This window comes from Motacilla alba, chromosome 3, assembly GCF_015832195.1.
Source record: "Motacilla alba alba isolate MOTALB_02 chromosome 3, Motacilla_alba_V1.0_pri, whole genome shotgun sequence".
NCBI classification, from domain to species: Eukaryota; Metazoa; Chordata; class Aves; order Passeriformes; family Motacillidae; genus Motacilla; species Motacilla alba.
This window is the reverse complement of record NC_052018.1, coordinates 52,340,413-52,354,124: the sequence shown is the minus strand read 5'-3', so window position 1 is coordinate 52,354,124 and position 13,712 is coordinate 52,340,413. Positions and strand designations below refer to the sequence as shown.

At 42.6% G+C, this 13,712-nt stretch overlaps 2 protein-coding genes across 4 annotated transcripts in view; one reads left to right on the top strand and one right to left on the bottom strand.

Moving 5' to 3' along the window:
- Positions 1–359: 359 nt before the first annotated feature.
- On the top strand, positions 360–9,620 carry HDDC2 (HD domain containing 2). Its single transcript, XM_038132310.1, has 6 exons — positions 360–684; positions 1,147–1,268; positions 2,162–2,264; positions 4,431–4,499; positions 8,164–8,302; positions 9,482–9,620. Exons 1-6 carry the CDS (start codon positions 478–480, stop codon positions 9,574–9,576), a joined length of 735 nt encoding a protein of 244 aa, XP_037988238.1. The 5' UTR covers positions 360–477; the 3' UTR covers positions 9,577–9,620.
- Positions 9,621–11,441: 1,821 nt separating this feature from the next.
- The window catches only part of TPD52L1 (TPD52 like 1), a 51,004-nt gene continuing 48,733 nt past the window's right edge, over positions 11,442–13,712 (bottom strand). For all 3 annotated transcript variants that reach the window (XM_038132311.1, XM_038132312.1, XM_038132313.1), the window contains one exon: positions 11,442–13,235. In XM_038132311.1, the coding sequence (XP_037988239.1) occupies positions 13,104–13,235 (132 nt within the window). In that variant the 3' untranslated portion in view covers positions 11,442–13,103. The remainder of the gene's footprint in view (positions 13,236–13,712) is intronic.

Genomic DNA, 13,712 nt, shown 5'->3' with positions numbered 1-13,712 from the left:
GAAACCATTATCTGCTATTCCAGTTGGCAAGATAAAAGCAGCAAAGAAATGCAATGTATTTTGAAAATCCACCAAATGTCAGGTAAGTCACCGCCTTATTTATTCAGCTCATGAAAGTGACGGATGTGCTTGTAGCAAGGCACCGGGAGTCCACAGAATAATTTTAAACTCATCAACTCATCAGTTATCAACTCTGATAACTATTCGTTATTCTCTGAACAATAAATGAGTTTGCTCTTTCTAATTTTTTTTTTCATGGTAAAAGTCACCGAGATGCTCAGTTTTGACAGAATATGAGCCATTCCTGCCTTCGAGGCTGCCTTTCGCTCCTCCCTGCTGGACCCAGCGGAAGGGACGAGAGGACACGCCTGCCACCTTCCCTTCCCCGCTGCCCAGCGCTCGTTCCCGTGAGCAACCCGGCTTCTTTTGCTGCTTTTCTCGCTGCAGTCGCAGCCCGTGTTGTTTTTCTCGCGGCGAATGAACCCCGGGGAGCCAGAGCTTTTGGGACGCGGTTCCCCCGCTGACACTCTCCCCACACGCCTGCGCCCGGGCCGCGCTGCGGACGCGTCCCGGCAGGAGGAGGAGGAGGAGGAGCCGCGGCCGGGCCCGTGCTGCCGGCGGCCGATGGCGGCGGGCGGCAGGGTCGGGCTGCTGCCCTTCCTGCGGCTGCTTGGGCAGCTCAAGGTGGGCGCGGGGCTGGGGCCGGGTTCCCTCGGCAGTGCCCGGGCTGGCAGCGGGGCCGGGGCTGGCCGGGGCCGGCGTGAGCCGGGGCTTGCGCCCGCCTGATGCCGGCGCAGCGGGCCCGACCGGGCCGGGGCTGCGGCGGGGCTCGTGGGTGCCGCCGTGTCCCGGCCCTTCGGCTGCGGCCTGGCCCCCCAGCCAGGGGCCGGGGCCAGCCTTGGGGGCCGGGCTGGCCTTGGGGCAGGTGTTCTCTGCGAGCATTCAAGCTCTGCGGAGCGCGGAGGCCGTGGTGGGGCGGAATTTCTGCCGGTGTCTCTGAAACGAGGGCCTGCAAAACCGAGGGTTTTAACCTTTACGGTGCCGTGGTGTGGTGGATACGGTGGTATCCGCCCAGAGGTTGGACTCGATGATCTCTGCTGCCTTTTCCAGCCTAACTGATTCTGTGATTCTGTGGCATGAGCGCAGAGAGTACCGCGGACGGGATGGGTGTACAGGAACGTGGCAAAGCCAGAGAGCGTCTCCGACCATATGTACAGGATGGCGATGATGGCTTTGGTGACTGAAGACAAAAGCCTTAACAAGGACAGGTGAGACTGCCTCTGCTTATCACGACCGTATGTTAATGTTGTGGGAGTGCTGCAAACAAAATGCTAAAAGAAGCTGTTGTCCCGAGTAAAAGCTTTTAAATCACACCGAAGGAATTTGAAATCCTTTCCCCTCTTCTTTTCCCTCTATCCTTTCGACAGCGTCCTGTTTACCTGGTCGTTTGAAAGGGGATAAAAACTTTATTGCTTAACTGTGAGTGTTGAGGCAAGTCCTTAGTGCAGAGGCTCAAAGCTGGTCTTCTTTCAAGCCGTGAATAAACTGGCTCTGAAGACCCTTGTTAAAAAACAATGTCAAGCAACAGACAGCCATGTCAGAGCCATAGACCATGTCAATTTTGACAGACTGAAGGAGCACTCAGCAGCAGTAAGGAACCACAGAAAGCCTCTAGGATAGCAGAGAAAGCTCTAGGAGCTTATATGAAGGGTTTTTTGACTATTCTGCTTCAGACTGGCATAACTGCAGAGCTGTGAGTGACAGATTATATACTGAATTTGGGATTGCTCCAATCAGATTACCTTCTACCTGTTGCAGGAATAATGTGAAGTGTATAATGTAGTTGATTACCACAACATCTCTAAAAGCCAAGCATACAAAAGCTAAGTACATTACTTTTGAATACTATGCTCTGGTAACCAGTGTATTTATACTTAAATCTACATTTATAAGCAGTAGGGACAAAAAATCAAAAATCAAAATCATGTTTAGGTGGAAAATACTTCCCTTAACAAAAAAGTGAAAATAAAATTTAAGAAAGGCTCCAACCAACCTTTAGAGTGTATGAAGGGGGATAAATTCTGCAGTCTCTTAGCCTTTTGGATAAGTTTTCAACTTAAAATGCTGAAAAACTAATTGTTCTGTCCCTCCTTCTTGTCAGATGCATACGATTAGCTTTGGTTCATGATATGGCTGAATGCATTGTTGGAGATATTGCTCCTGCAGATAATATCCCAAAAGAGGAGAAACACAGGAGAGAAGAGGTATGAACATAAGGTGTGAAGCTGCAGAGCAGCTGCAGCTGCAGAGCATTCTCTATGTTTTTGTGTTCTGGTGGTGGTGGAGGAACACTCCAAGCAATATAATACTGTCATTGGCATTGGACAAGCCTGCCACAACCAAGTAGAGTTTTCATCTCATTGAGATTTTTGTACCCGTAACATTACCAAGTGCAAAGTTATGGAAGAATCTTTGAAGTAATCTTCACCTTGGACATTTATTCCTGAACTAGCTGCAGTTTTGATAAGCCTGAATTAGTCATGTTCAGCCTCCTTACTGAGAGCTGAGGAGCAGGGAGAAGGTGCACTGAGTAGGATGGATGACAGTTCATGTGAGATCATGTGTGTGGTGCCAGGTCATGAGGTTGACAGAGACTTCATTTAAGCCTTCTGCACAAAATCTCAGATGCAGGTGTCTCGTTTGTTGTTGTTGTGATTTTCTGAGTGTGGCATGCCTAGAGTCACTTTATTTTTGCCCTTGCACTTCTCCAAACTGCTGGTTTGTTGTTTCTGGTTTATGGCATTATTTGAAGAAAAGGTAAACTATTTCTGTAGCCACAGCTAGAGGGCAATGTCATGCCTCAGAAACTCTTTAGAGGCTTTTTTCATTCAGTGTAAGAACACACTAGGAAGTATATTAAAATAAAGAAACACCAAAATTACATTCAGTAAAGATAGTACTTCAAGAATGCCAAATGCACCTTAGATCTTTAATTTCTACTTTCTTAGCAAAGAGCTGACTCATAGAATTAGTCATGGCCCCCCAGCCCCTAGTTTTAACCAGATAAGCATAAAAGGGGCCCTCTTTTATGGGTGATGAATAATCACTGGAGTGTTTGTTACACTCTTCAAAGAGCTTCAAAACACTGAACAGAAGAAACCTCTTTACTGGAAGCCTCTAAAGGTTGTTGTGTCACTGAGGATCAGCCTTCAACTTTGGTCTCATTTGAATTTAGGCAAGGAAAAAGAGATTTCAATGTTTAAGAAGTTTTCTTAAGTATTTGCAGCTCCTTCTGCTTCCATTTCAGTCAGTGAGGACTTTCTGTTGACTTTGTGAGAAGGAGAGTAAAGCATTAAATATTTGGGATGACTCTGATACTTTGTTGTAGAAATAGACCATGGGTAGCCACTTCAGGCGGTGGCTTGAGGTGAGTTATCAATACTCTGCTTCCACTGCAGAGTTCTCCTTTCTTCTCTTTGCTCTACAGCTGACATTGAGCTGGCTCCAGAGTTTGCTGCTTGTGCACTAACTTTAACCAGTGAGTCTCACCAACACTAAGGCAGTGGAAAATGAACCTGATTAATAAAAGAGGTTTTGGGATTTTTTTGGAGGAGGGAGGGTGTTGTTTGCAGTAGGGATTTTTGACAGGTAAGTCATTTTAGCCACCTAACCTTGAAATCTGATGAGTTCCATATCTGGAAAGAGGTGAGAAGGAATGAGACCTTGATGCTTCAGTGGTGGCAAGCAATTTGGAACCGTATTGTGGCACTATATCCTGTATATGAAGTGGGGAAACAATCATGGCACGAAACCTTTGTCTTGACTGTGGTGTTGGTTGTTTTAGAAGCAGCCCTTCAGGTTACTGAGCAAACAGTGGAGATGGCACAGACTGATTAACTGGGGGAGCACAAAGAACGTGCAGAACAGTTTCTGAAGTCACAAGTTCTGCCAGGAGCCTGCTCCAGTGCAGACTTCCTGCAGGGTCACAGGGTATCCCTTTGGGTATCCCCCTGCTTTGAATCCTCCATGGGCCCCAAGTGGATATCTGCTCCACCATGGGCCTCCAGGGGCACCGCTGCCTCACCATGATCTTCCTCACGGGCTGCAGGGGAATTTGCTCTGGCATCTAAAGCACCTGTTCCTTCTCCTTCACTAACTGCTCACTTCTTCCTTTCACTTCTCACTCCTCCTGCTGGGTGGAGTTGCACAGGGATTTCCCCTCCCCTTAAATATGTTATCCCAGAGGTGCTACCACCTTGGCCTTGGCCAGAGCTGTAGCCAAACCTTGCCATGCCAATACAATACAGTAATTTGCTGTGTAGTGGATGTTTCTGCTAGCTTGGTAACAACTAGATAGTTATTTAGAAAAGATAATGATAAAAATGTTGCTCAGAAAATAGATAAATGGAAATGACTTCTTTTTTTTTCAGACGGCTATGCAACAACTGACCCACCTTCTATCAGAGAACCTCAGAAAAGAGATCTATGAGCTCTGGGAAGTAAGTTTGCATTCTTTTAATCCTATGTTAAAATTCAGTGACCCATTCTCTTCCCATGTACCTGTGAAATTGTGCCATCTCTTATTTTGACTTCGAAAAAGTGAGATTTATTTGCCTAGAAGATAAAGCTTAACAGTATGAGTCAAGGTCATTTTAGGCTCCTTTAGTCCAGAAACCCTGGACTTCGGTAAAATTACCATCTTCTGCCCCTAGCGTCTCAGAGTTCCAGATCAACCTGTCTACGGCTTGGTTTGTACAGCTAAAGGAGGGGTTTGTCCTCTACATCCAGCCCTCTGGATATAAATCTGATTTTTTATTACATTATCACTTTCATTCATATCTGGCCATTTGCAGCTTTTAATACAGGAAAAAAAATAATGGTAGGTGATGGTGCTGTGGTTTATCTTCTGCTTTTTATGCAAATAATTTGTGTGGCTCTAATTTCTTTCCAATAAAGTCCATTAGACCAAGATATTTAGTAGTAACTTAAAATGATTACATAAACTAACATTTAAACTTAAATGTGACAAAAAAATTGCACTTTTCTAGAAACATGGGAGATTTCTGGTCTTGGGTTCTTTAAAAGTTTGTATTAGAAAATATCTTTTGTGTTTGAAGGTGATGTAACCATTTTTAGGCAAACCCATGCTTTTAATTGATAAGGTCTTTTATACTTGCAAATGAGGGATGATTAGATTATTTCCAAACAATTCAATATAATTACTGTGCTCTGTCTCCTCCTGACATAAGGTCACATGGGGGAAATTGTATCCACAACCTCTTGTCCAAGTATTCAATGTTTCTTGGACTATGTGACCTGAATCTGTATCTTACATTCATATTCTTTTCTACTTAGAGTGTATTTAAATTCCAAATATTTGCATCCAATTTCTGCCTTTTGCTACAATACTCTGTTTGTGGTTTTGTTTTAGGTTTAGGGTTATTTCTGGGGTTTTTTTCCCTGTTGCAGTTGTGTGGTTGAATAGGCAGTGGGAATGGGCACTCAGAGCTATATTTTAAGGTAAAGGGGGTAAACCAACATCATCAGATACAGGAAACAATATGTGTGTATTCTTTTAGGGAGCACTCGTTCCTTCTCCCTTGAGAAACTGTTATAACTGAGGAAAATGAGGTTTTGATAGATAAGGTTGGTTCTGTATAATTGGTTTTTTTTCTTTGCTGGTCTCAGTCTTCTCCAGTGACATTGTAAGAGCTGGTTCAGTATGGAGTCAGTTCTTTAGCATGTTAGCTTTCCATCATTGTCATTAATCATAATTTAATATGTGCACACTTTGATAATTTGGTCTTTGTTTCTACCTTCAGGATTATTTATTTGCACTGTGTCTGCAGTTCGTTAGCATGAGTGCAACCCACCTGGCAGTGAGGGTACCCTAAAATCTACTATTCACATGTAGTCCCTCTAGTGTTGTTTTAAGTGGAACAATTAGCTGCTCCTTAAGAAGAAGAAAAGAGAGATAAAGAAAATAAGAAGCCTCTGGTGTGCTGCTCTGCTCTCAGCTAGCCAGAGACATTTCCCTATGATTTTTTTTTATGAGTGAAGGCAGTCATGGACCAGAGTTGGACAGTGCTGAGCAGTACAAGATTTCTTGACACTCTTAGCAAGTCCTTCCTGCTCTGCCCTGCCCTTATCTCTGTCTCTCTGCGCTTTTCAGCTTTACAAGGACTGCTGCTTTGGATGGTCTTGGTGGGTACCTGGTGAGTGTCATGTAGGGAAGAGGCAGCAGAAAGATGCCTCAGATATATTTTTACTTTATAACTTAATCCCAAATATGTTTGAAAAAACAGTGAAGTAAATGAGTCAGCACATTTCAGCTCTGTCCTGCTTTTTTATTCTCAAGTGTAAAAGCATGGGAATGATTTTTAAAAGACGACCTGTGGTGTTGGAGAGACCAGTTAGTGTTTTTCCAAAGTACACTGTTATTTCAGAGTCTTAACCACCTGTGGGGAGGAAACAGTAAGTGTTTGTTTCATCATTGTGCACAGTTGCACATGCAATAGCTGATGTTTCTTGAGGGCAGTGTGAGCTGAGGTGTGAATAACATCGGGTGTATAGCATAGGGGGTTTGCAACAGATTGATACTCCCATCTAGTTGTTGGAGGTGAGACTGACTTTTACAGGTGAACAGCCCCACTTCTTCTTCTCTTGAAGTTCTCCTTTGTAATGCTGCCAAGAGTTTGTTGTCTTTGAGGGACCCTCCCCCCCAGCAAAAGAGATTAAAAAATAGAGTAGAAATAAATAGAAATAAAAGATTTAAGAAAATAAGTAGTACTTAATTTAAAAATGAGGCAAAGCTCAGGTCGAAAAGAGAAAAATAATACAAAAACACTGAAATGAATTTTATTATTAAAATAATGATGAAGATGTAACTGAAAATTCAAAGTACCATTGAAATCTAAATGGAATAGTAAACCAGTCAATCATGGCTATCAAAATTTGGATTTCTGACTTCAAAGGTAAAGTAATAAGCCTAAGAACAGGCTCCTAATAGTATGTAAGACAAGGAAATGACTGTCACACTTACCTGAGCATCAGTGTGCTGGAATTACAAAGCCAGGGTCTTTCCACTGTGAATGACACTCACACCACAGTTGTTGTCTTAAGATGCAGAAAGGAATGCCAGGTTTTGTGGTCAGTAGGCAAACCTCTTCCTGCACTCATGTTGCTCTTTTCTGTGGAAGTGCTATGATCCACAGGTTCTGTGGATCTGGGAGCTTAGACGGTCCCAGTGTGTACTTTGGTGTGATTCATGGTGGTGGGGATGATGAATAGGGTCAGACCTGCCAATGGTACCAAGGTAACCTGCACAGAAGAAAAACCCTTTTTACGGGGTTTTGGAAGTCAGGAGAGTCTGGAAGACCTGTTCATGAGACACCTCATACAATGCAGTAGATTTGGAAAAGGGAAAATGCAATGCCAAACCTGTCTGCAGCCATCACTGGAAGCAAATGACAGCAAAATTGTTCAAGTTGAGTAGAAATGTGAATCACTCATAAATATATACTGATGATGACTGTAGAGAGGGAAAAGATAGCAGAGAGATTAAAGGACTTAAATTCTGAAGGGGAGGAAACCCCTTAACCACTCCCTATCTCCTAGGAGAGACATAAGGACATAAGCAGCTCAGACAGATTAGAGCAAAAAGATTAGGCAGGAATGACAGGAGAAATATAAAGGACAACTCCATATAGAAACAGTAAGTGGTGAGAAAAGTGCAAAATAGGTCTTAAAAATAGGTGGTGACAGTGCATAGGCACACACTGTGGTAATTAATAGCTTTAGCCAGGCCTGAAATTATCTTTCTACGTAACATACAGTTAAATCAAACCTATTGTTTAACTTGTATGTCATGCAGAGTTGCCTCCATATCATCCCTTATTCAGCCAAAACAATTGGTATATTTAGAGTTAGATTATGCAACAGACTGTATTTTACATCTCACTGCATTTAATATAAAATTGGCACATAGTCCAAGTGTTTTGCTGACCGCTCTGTGTTTGTGAAAACAAAGAGAAAGACGTAATTGTGCTGAATATTTTTGGAATGGCTTGTAAGAAATGAAGAAAATTCTAGATATATAAGGAAATTTTAATGTTCTGTTTCAGAGTAACAAAATTATTTTCTTATAACTGCAAATGTTTTCAGGAATATGAAAACCAGTCTACTGCAGAGGCCAAGTTTGTAAAGCAGTTGGATCAGTGTGAGATGGTACTGCAAGCATTTGAGTATGAAGAGTTGGAAAAGACACCTGGCAGACTGCAGGATTTTTTTGATTCAACTGCTGGTATGACATTTGGGCTTTTTTTTTCCTCTTTCATAAATGAAATATATAAATTCCCTTTTTTTTCCCTGACAGACATTCAGAGCAAGTGAGAACTAGTTATTTTACTCATTGCTCAAGTCCCCTAATATTTCTGTGGAAACTTGATGCATTGTGAACATACCTGCCATTTATCTGTAGGTATTAAACCTGAATTTAATTTATGCCAAATTCCTTTCATATCAGTTTTTGCCTTTGAGAGAGGCATGGCTTTCATTACACTTGCATGTGTGTAAGGATCTCCCTGAAACATCAGAGTCTTCGTAAAGGAGTCTTCAGTGTTCATCCATGCTCTGACAGCACTTGTTTGTACTCTGTCAGTGTTTCAGGAACCAGTGAAGTAGGATTTGTTATCCCCAGGTGAGCTGAGTGACCAGCCCAAGGTTCCTGTGAGAATCACCTCAATGAAATTACTAAGTTGCACCTGTATTACTTTTTATTCTATCTACTGCTTTTCATCCTTTGCAAAATACACTGGTAGTTTAAAGCAGAGATGGGTAAAATAATAATCTTTATCATTTTGGCAAGGTAGTTGAACACCAGAGGACTGTAACCAACTTGTCCTGGGAAAAAAAGTAGGGATAGACAAACTCTAGGGATAAGAGGACCAGCAGTCAGCCAAGAGAGTCCCTGACAAGTTGCATTTATACTTTGGTGATTCCCCAGGGAAATAATCTCTCTGTAAGACTTTGATTAGCGAAGGAAAGAAAAGGACCATGTGAATGAAGCTGATAATGCTTTATTTTCTAACTGATGTCTTTGCTCCCCTACCAGAATTCAATAATTTAAATTGAGCAGGTGCATGAGTAAAGCCTACAGCATATACCCTAAGTGCACCTGTAACTGGAGTGGTTTCCTGTACCACAATACATAGTATCAGATTGTCTTGGTCAGGGTGCATCCCTTTTTCAGCTCTTAAATGTCTTAATAGAGCACAAAATACAAGCTTTTTGTGAAGAAGGGGTGTAGCTACACTGACTCCATAGTTGGATTGAACTGTGAGCATTCACTTTCTTAAAAGAATAATTTGACATTTTATTCTGAGCCTAAAGTGACATCTCTGCTATCGTTCCAATTCCAGCCTTTTACACTTGGCAAAATGAGAGCATTTTTCATTAACCTTCCCTTTCTTTTGTTTTGCAGGGAAGTTTGTTCACCCAGAAATACTCCAGCTTGTATCTCTGATTAACACAGAAAGGAAAAAAAGAATAGCTGCCACATCTCATCCACATTCCTGAGGTGTTCTTAAATGCTGTAGCCATAATAAATACTTTGGTTTATATTCTGGTCATTATTTTTCCTCCTTTAACATTACTGATTCTCCTAGCAGATTTTTTTTCCTGTGCATTCACTACTGAGAATCCCAGCACCACTTAGAGAGGAGCAGGTAATGTAGTTGCCTCCCAGATCAGAGGTTGTGTCAGGGAGCAAAGAATTAGTATATTTGGGGTTTTCCTTCTTTTAAATCAGCCTCTGATTAGTGCAGTCTCAATTACAAATAGATTCTCCCCTGGGGAAGTCCATATACATTTAAAAATTAGTTGATTGAAATTTGATCTGTTCCTGTAATGCACTGTGTGGGGCAGGTGGTCTTGTTCTGTGAATTTCTAAGTGTGTATGGATTTAAGTAACTTCAAAATGGGTTAATATCCACTCAGTGCTACACAGAACTGGGACCAATGAGCATGTGTGTGTAGAAGTTCTTGACTGAGCTTAGCGGTGAGATTTCTTTGGAGTGCATAAGCCTTAAGTGATGGTGCATAAAACTGATAATCTCATTAATTATATTTTCTCAATATCTTGTTTCATACAGCTTTTCCCCTGTTCATGTGTTGTATCAGGGAATGGTGGCAGTATTTCCATAAGGTCTATATTCCTCACTCCCCCTCACCCCAGACTGGCAGTTTTACAGACTCCTTCACAGGGAATTAATAATCACAGAATACCTGAGGTTGGGAAGGACCTTTGGAGTTCCTGCAATCTAATGCAGAAGTCTGTACATCCATGTAGAGCTGGCTCCCTTCTCCAGGCTGTGGCACACTGGTAGCAGTTCTGCCATAAATGAGTTTCTGGCAGAAGTAGACACTAACGTACAGGTACAGAGTGATGGTGAAGTAAAGCTGTAGTGGTAAATGCCATAGTGAGGCCAGTGTCTGCACATCCAACTGCTGAATCGTGTGCAGCTGGAGATGAGGGCAATGCCATGATTACCAAATAAGCAAAATTTGCACCTGTAAAAATTATGTGGTAGAGACTTGGGAGTTCTCTTCCCTGTCTTCCACCTCATGTCAAATGAAGCGGCATAAAACTAAATTCAATTGTCATATCCTTTAAAGGTAGGTAATGTAGCTGAACACACATTTTCAGGCACGGTGGCTCAGGAAATGCTTTCTTTACACAAACCTCAGGAGCCTGACTGAAGCTCACCAAGTGTTCTGTAGCTGGTGCCTTTCCTAGAGCACAGAGTGCTGTGCAGAGATGCTGGGAGCTCCTTGTCTCAGTGTCTGGCACAGTGCTCAAAACCTGCGGAGCATATTGGTCTGCTTCAGAGGAGATGCAAGGTGCCTGCTCTGCTCAGGAACCCCCTGGGGCAGCAGTCATGCCCTGTGGCAACCCTGGAAGAACAGGTTGCACTTTGCTGAGCTGATTAGTGGTTCTTGGCAACATTGCCATGCTGCAGAGGGGGATGGAGTGGGGCCCACCAAGCTTTTGTCAGCATTTTTATTCCACCTAGATGCACACAAATCATAGTGTCCATTAGTTTGCATTGAATGCTGAGTGTGATAGCTACAGATGCGTGGAAGGGCAGAATTGAGAACATTCTTGACAAACCAGCAAAGTGGCCTTGAAGAGATGTTTGGTAGGAACACACCCAGCACAAACACCCCCCTAAGCAGGAACAGTCCCTTCATGCAGCATAGCAGGAGGCTTCCCCATTCTGCAGGGACTGAGGGGACAGCGTGGAACCCCATGCACAGTAATCATAGAGTGGTTTGAGTTGGAAGGGACCTTAAAGATCATCTAGTTCCATCTCCCTTGCCAGTGGCAGGGACAGCTTCCACTAGGTTGCTCAGTACTAGTAAACAGAATTAAAACATCACAAAGGGTAAAAGAGAGAGAAATTTATTTTTAATAAGAATATCAAGAACTTCATTTACACAAACTAAGTTGTCAATATCTTCCATTTTAAATAAATTCACATTTATGCACAAAACCACGTAAAATAAGCTAGAAAATTGTCACAAGAATACTAGAAAAACAATTAGATTTACTTCCATGCTAAAAATCACACTAAAGAGGCATGTGATATAAATGTCCAAAGTTAGCCTATGTCCAGTAGAACATTACAAAAGGACTTTCAACTTTGTAAAAACTAACAAAAGCCACACAAGAAAAAATGAAAATCACTTAAAGCCACATTTTCTCACAAATTTTAAGCAGTCTGTAATGTCAAACTAACACTGATTTGAAGCTTTGGCGTATGCTCAAAAAATGCATCCATTCTCAAAGTAGCCAGGTTCTTTTCCATCCTGTTTACTGATAATGTCGTGCCCACCTCAGTGTGTGGTGAGCTGAGCAACACAACATGCAGATTGACACGTGCTCACTACACAGCAAGATAGTGTCACAAATGTGCTGCTCTTTCCTTAGAAAACACGTTAAAGAATGCAATTCAGAAAACATGCTGAATCAAAGCTGAGAGATGTCTGGCTCCTGGTGATTGAGCAGAGATAATGTGGTTGGTGGAATTAACATCCTGGAGCAAAGCACAGCAAAATTTGACACCAAAAGTGAAGTTCTTACTCATCGTGTGCATTGTCAGGTGATGATCTATGCTAGCAGCTCTGAAGGCATGGGCTCTCTAACCTATGGCACGTCTGAAGCCAAATGTTTGGTTTGTATTCTTTCACTTAAGGCTGTATCTTGACAGAGGCTCATAAACATATTTTCCCTTGGTTTTGGTGGGAAGATACGGAGGCAGATATATTAGAAGTTCCCTCCACTCCACTTGATTTTCTAATTAAGTTCACTGCCAAGTCTTACCAAACCAAAGAGAGCAAGCAATGGTGCACATTTTGAAACTGAAACCTTTCCAGCCAAAAAGACAATCTGAAATCAGCATCTGTGATAAGTTGTTTCTGTATGAATAACCAGGTGTCTCTTCCTGCCCTCCTTAACTCCGCTGCCTAACGGGTGTAGGGCAATGCCAGACCGTACCACTGAAGCAGAAACAGCTTTTTGTGACAGTAAGTGATTTTAATTCTGATAGGAAATAGATGATGTACAGACACTCCTGAGCAAAGGGCACCTGGTATGGATGGTAGACAGCTGGTGTATGGGCTACTGCTGGCAGCTGAATGCTTTGCACAGCTCTAGGTCCATCTGTCTGATGTGGCACTGAGAGGGAAGCCAGAAACCAACAGATAGGAAAAAGATAAAAATAAATAAGAAACAGAGACTGGGAGATTATTAGAGGGAAGTTACATGTAACTGAAAACTGTTTAGTCACTTTACACAGAATTTAGTGCATTATAGCCAATGACTTGCCTGTGGTTTTGATGATGTACAAAGTACTTGATGATAAAATGGCCCATCTAAAATAGAAATAGGGAGAGGAAACATTTCTCCAACACAAGGCCAGGATGGCAATTTTCCAAAGCTGATAAAACCTTGTTGCGCAAGTTGTGTGGTGAGGGAGAGCTGAAAATCATTGTCTGGGCAAGTCTCTGAAGAGAGGCATGTGGGGCTCAGGAGGGCCTGCTGTTTAACACTGAAGTTCTTCTTCACTTTCAGGCAGTCGGGTGCCAGCAAGGGAGCTCTGAGCACTAGCATGGGCTGTAGAGCTGAGAACTTCTTCAAAACTGCCTCCCGTGTGGCTTGTCCCACCAACCTTGGTCTGAAATAAGGCAAACAGAGAACAGCAAGATCCTCTGCTCACACTGAAGCAAATCCCATTTCCAATCCACCCCATGGCCAAGTAGGGCAGGGAACTGTTCAGGCAGAGAATGTGTAGGGATGGTTCCTTAGAACAACAGCTATAAAACCAGTCAAATAAAGCAACTTCTTTACTCCACAATTTCTAAACTAGGCTGCCATCATAAAATTTGACAGTGGCATGTCTCATATGCTTAAAGGAGTCAGTCCCTAAGTAGATCCCAGGTAGGATCCTAGACCCTAGCAGTAAACCCTGTGTGGTTGTTTACCTGAGTAGCTCACACTGGTTTCACTGCTTTTTTTCCAATTCTATGCAGGCTGGAAAAGAGATGGATACTAAAATGAACTGGTTCATTTGCTGAGTGGCCCACATGCCAGCTATAGCAACACAGCTGCTCACAAAATTCATAAACCGCACTGGGATTTTGGACAGCCGAAG

What these genes read in the sequence shown, in the direction of transcription:
- HDDC2 (XM_038132310.1), top strand. Translation starts at nt 478, where the DNA reads ATGAACCCCGGGGAGCCAGAGCTTTTGGGACGCGGTTCCCCCGCTGAC. An exon ending in AAAAGCCTTAACAAGGACAG is followed by an intron (nt 1,269 to 2,161) that starts GTGAGACTGCCT and finishes CCTTCTTGTCAG; the next exon opens with ATGCATACGATTAGCTTTGG. An exon ending in AGATCTATGAGCTCTGGGAA is followed by an intron (nt 4,500 to 8,163) that starts GTAAGTTTGCAT and finishes AAATGTTTTCAG; the next exon opens with GAATATGAAAACCAGTCTAC.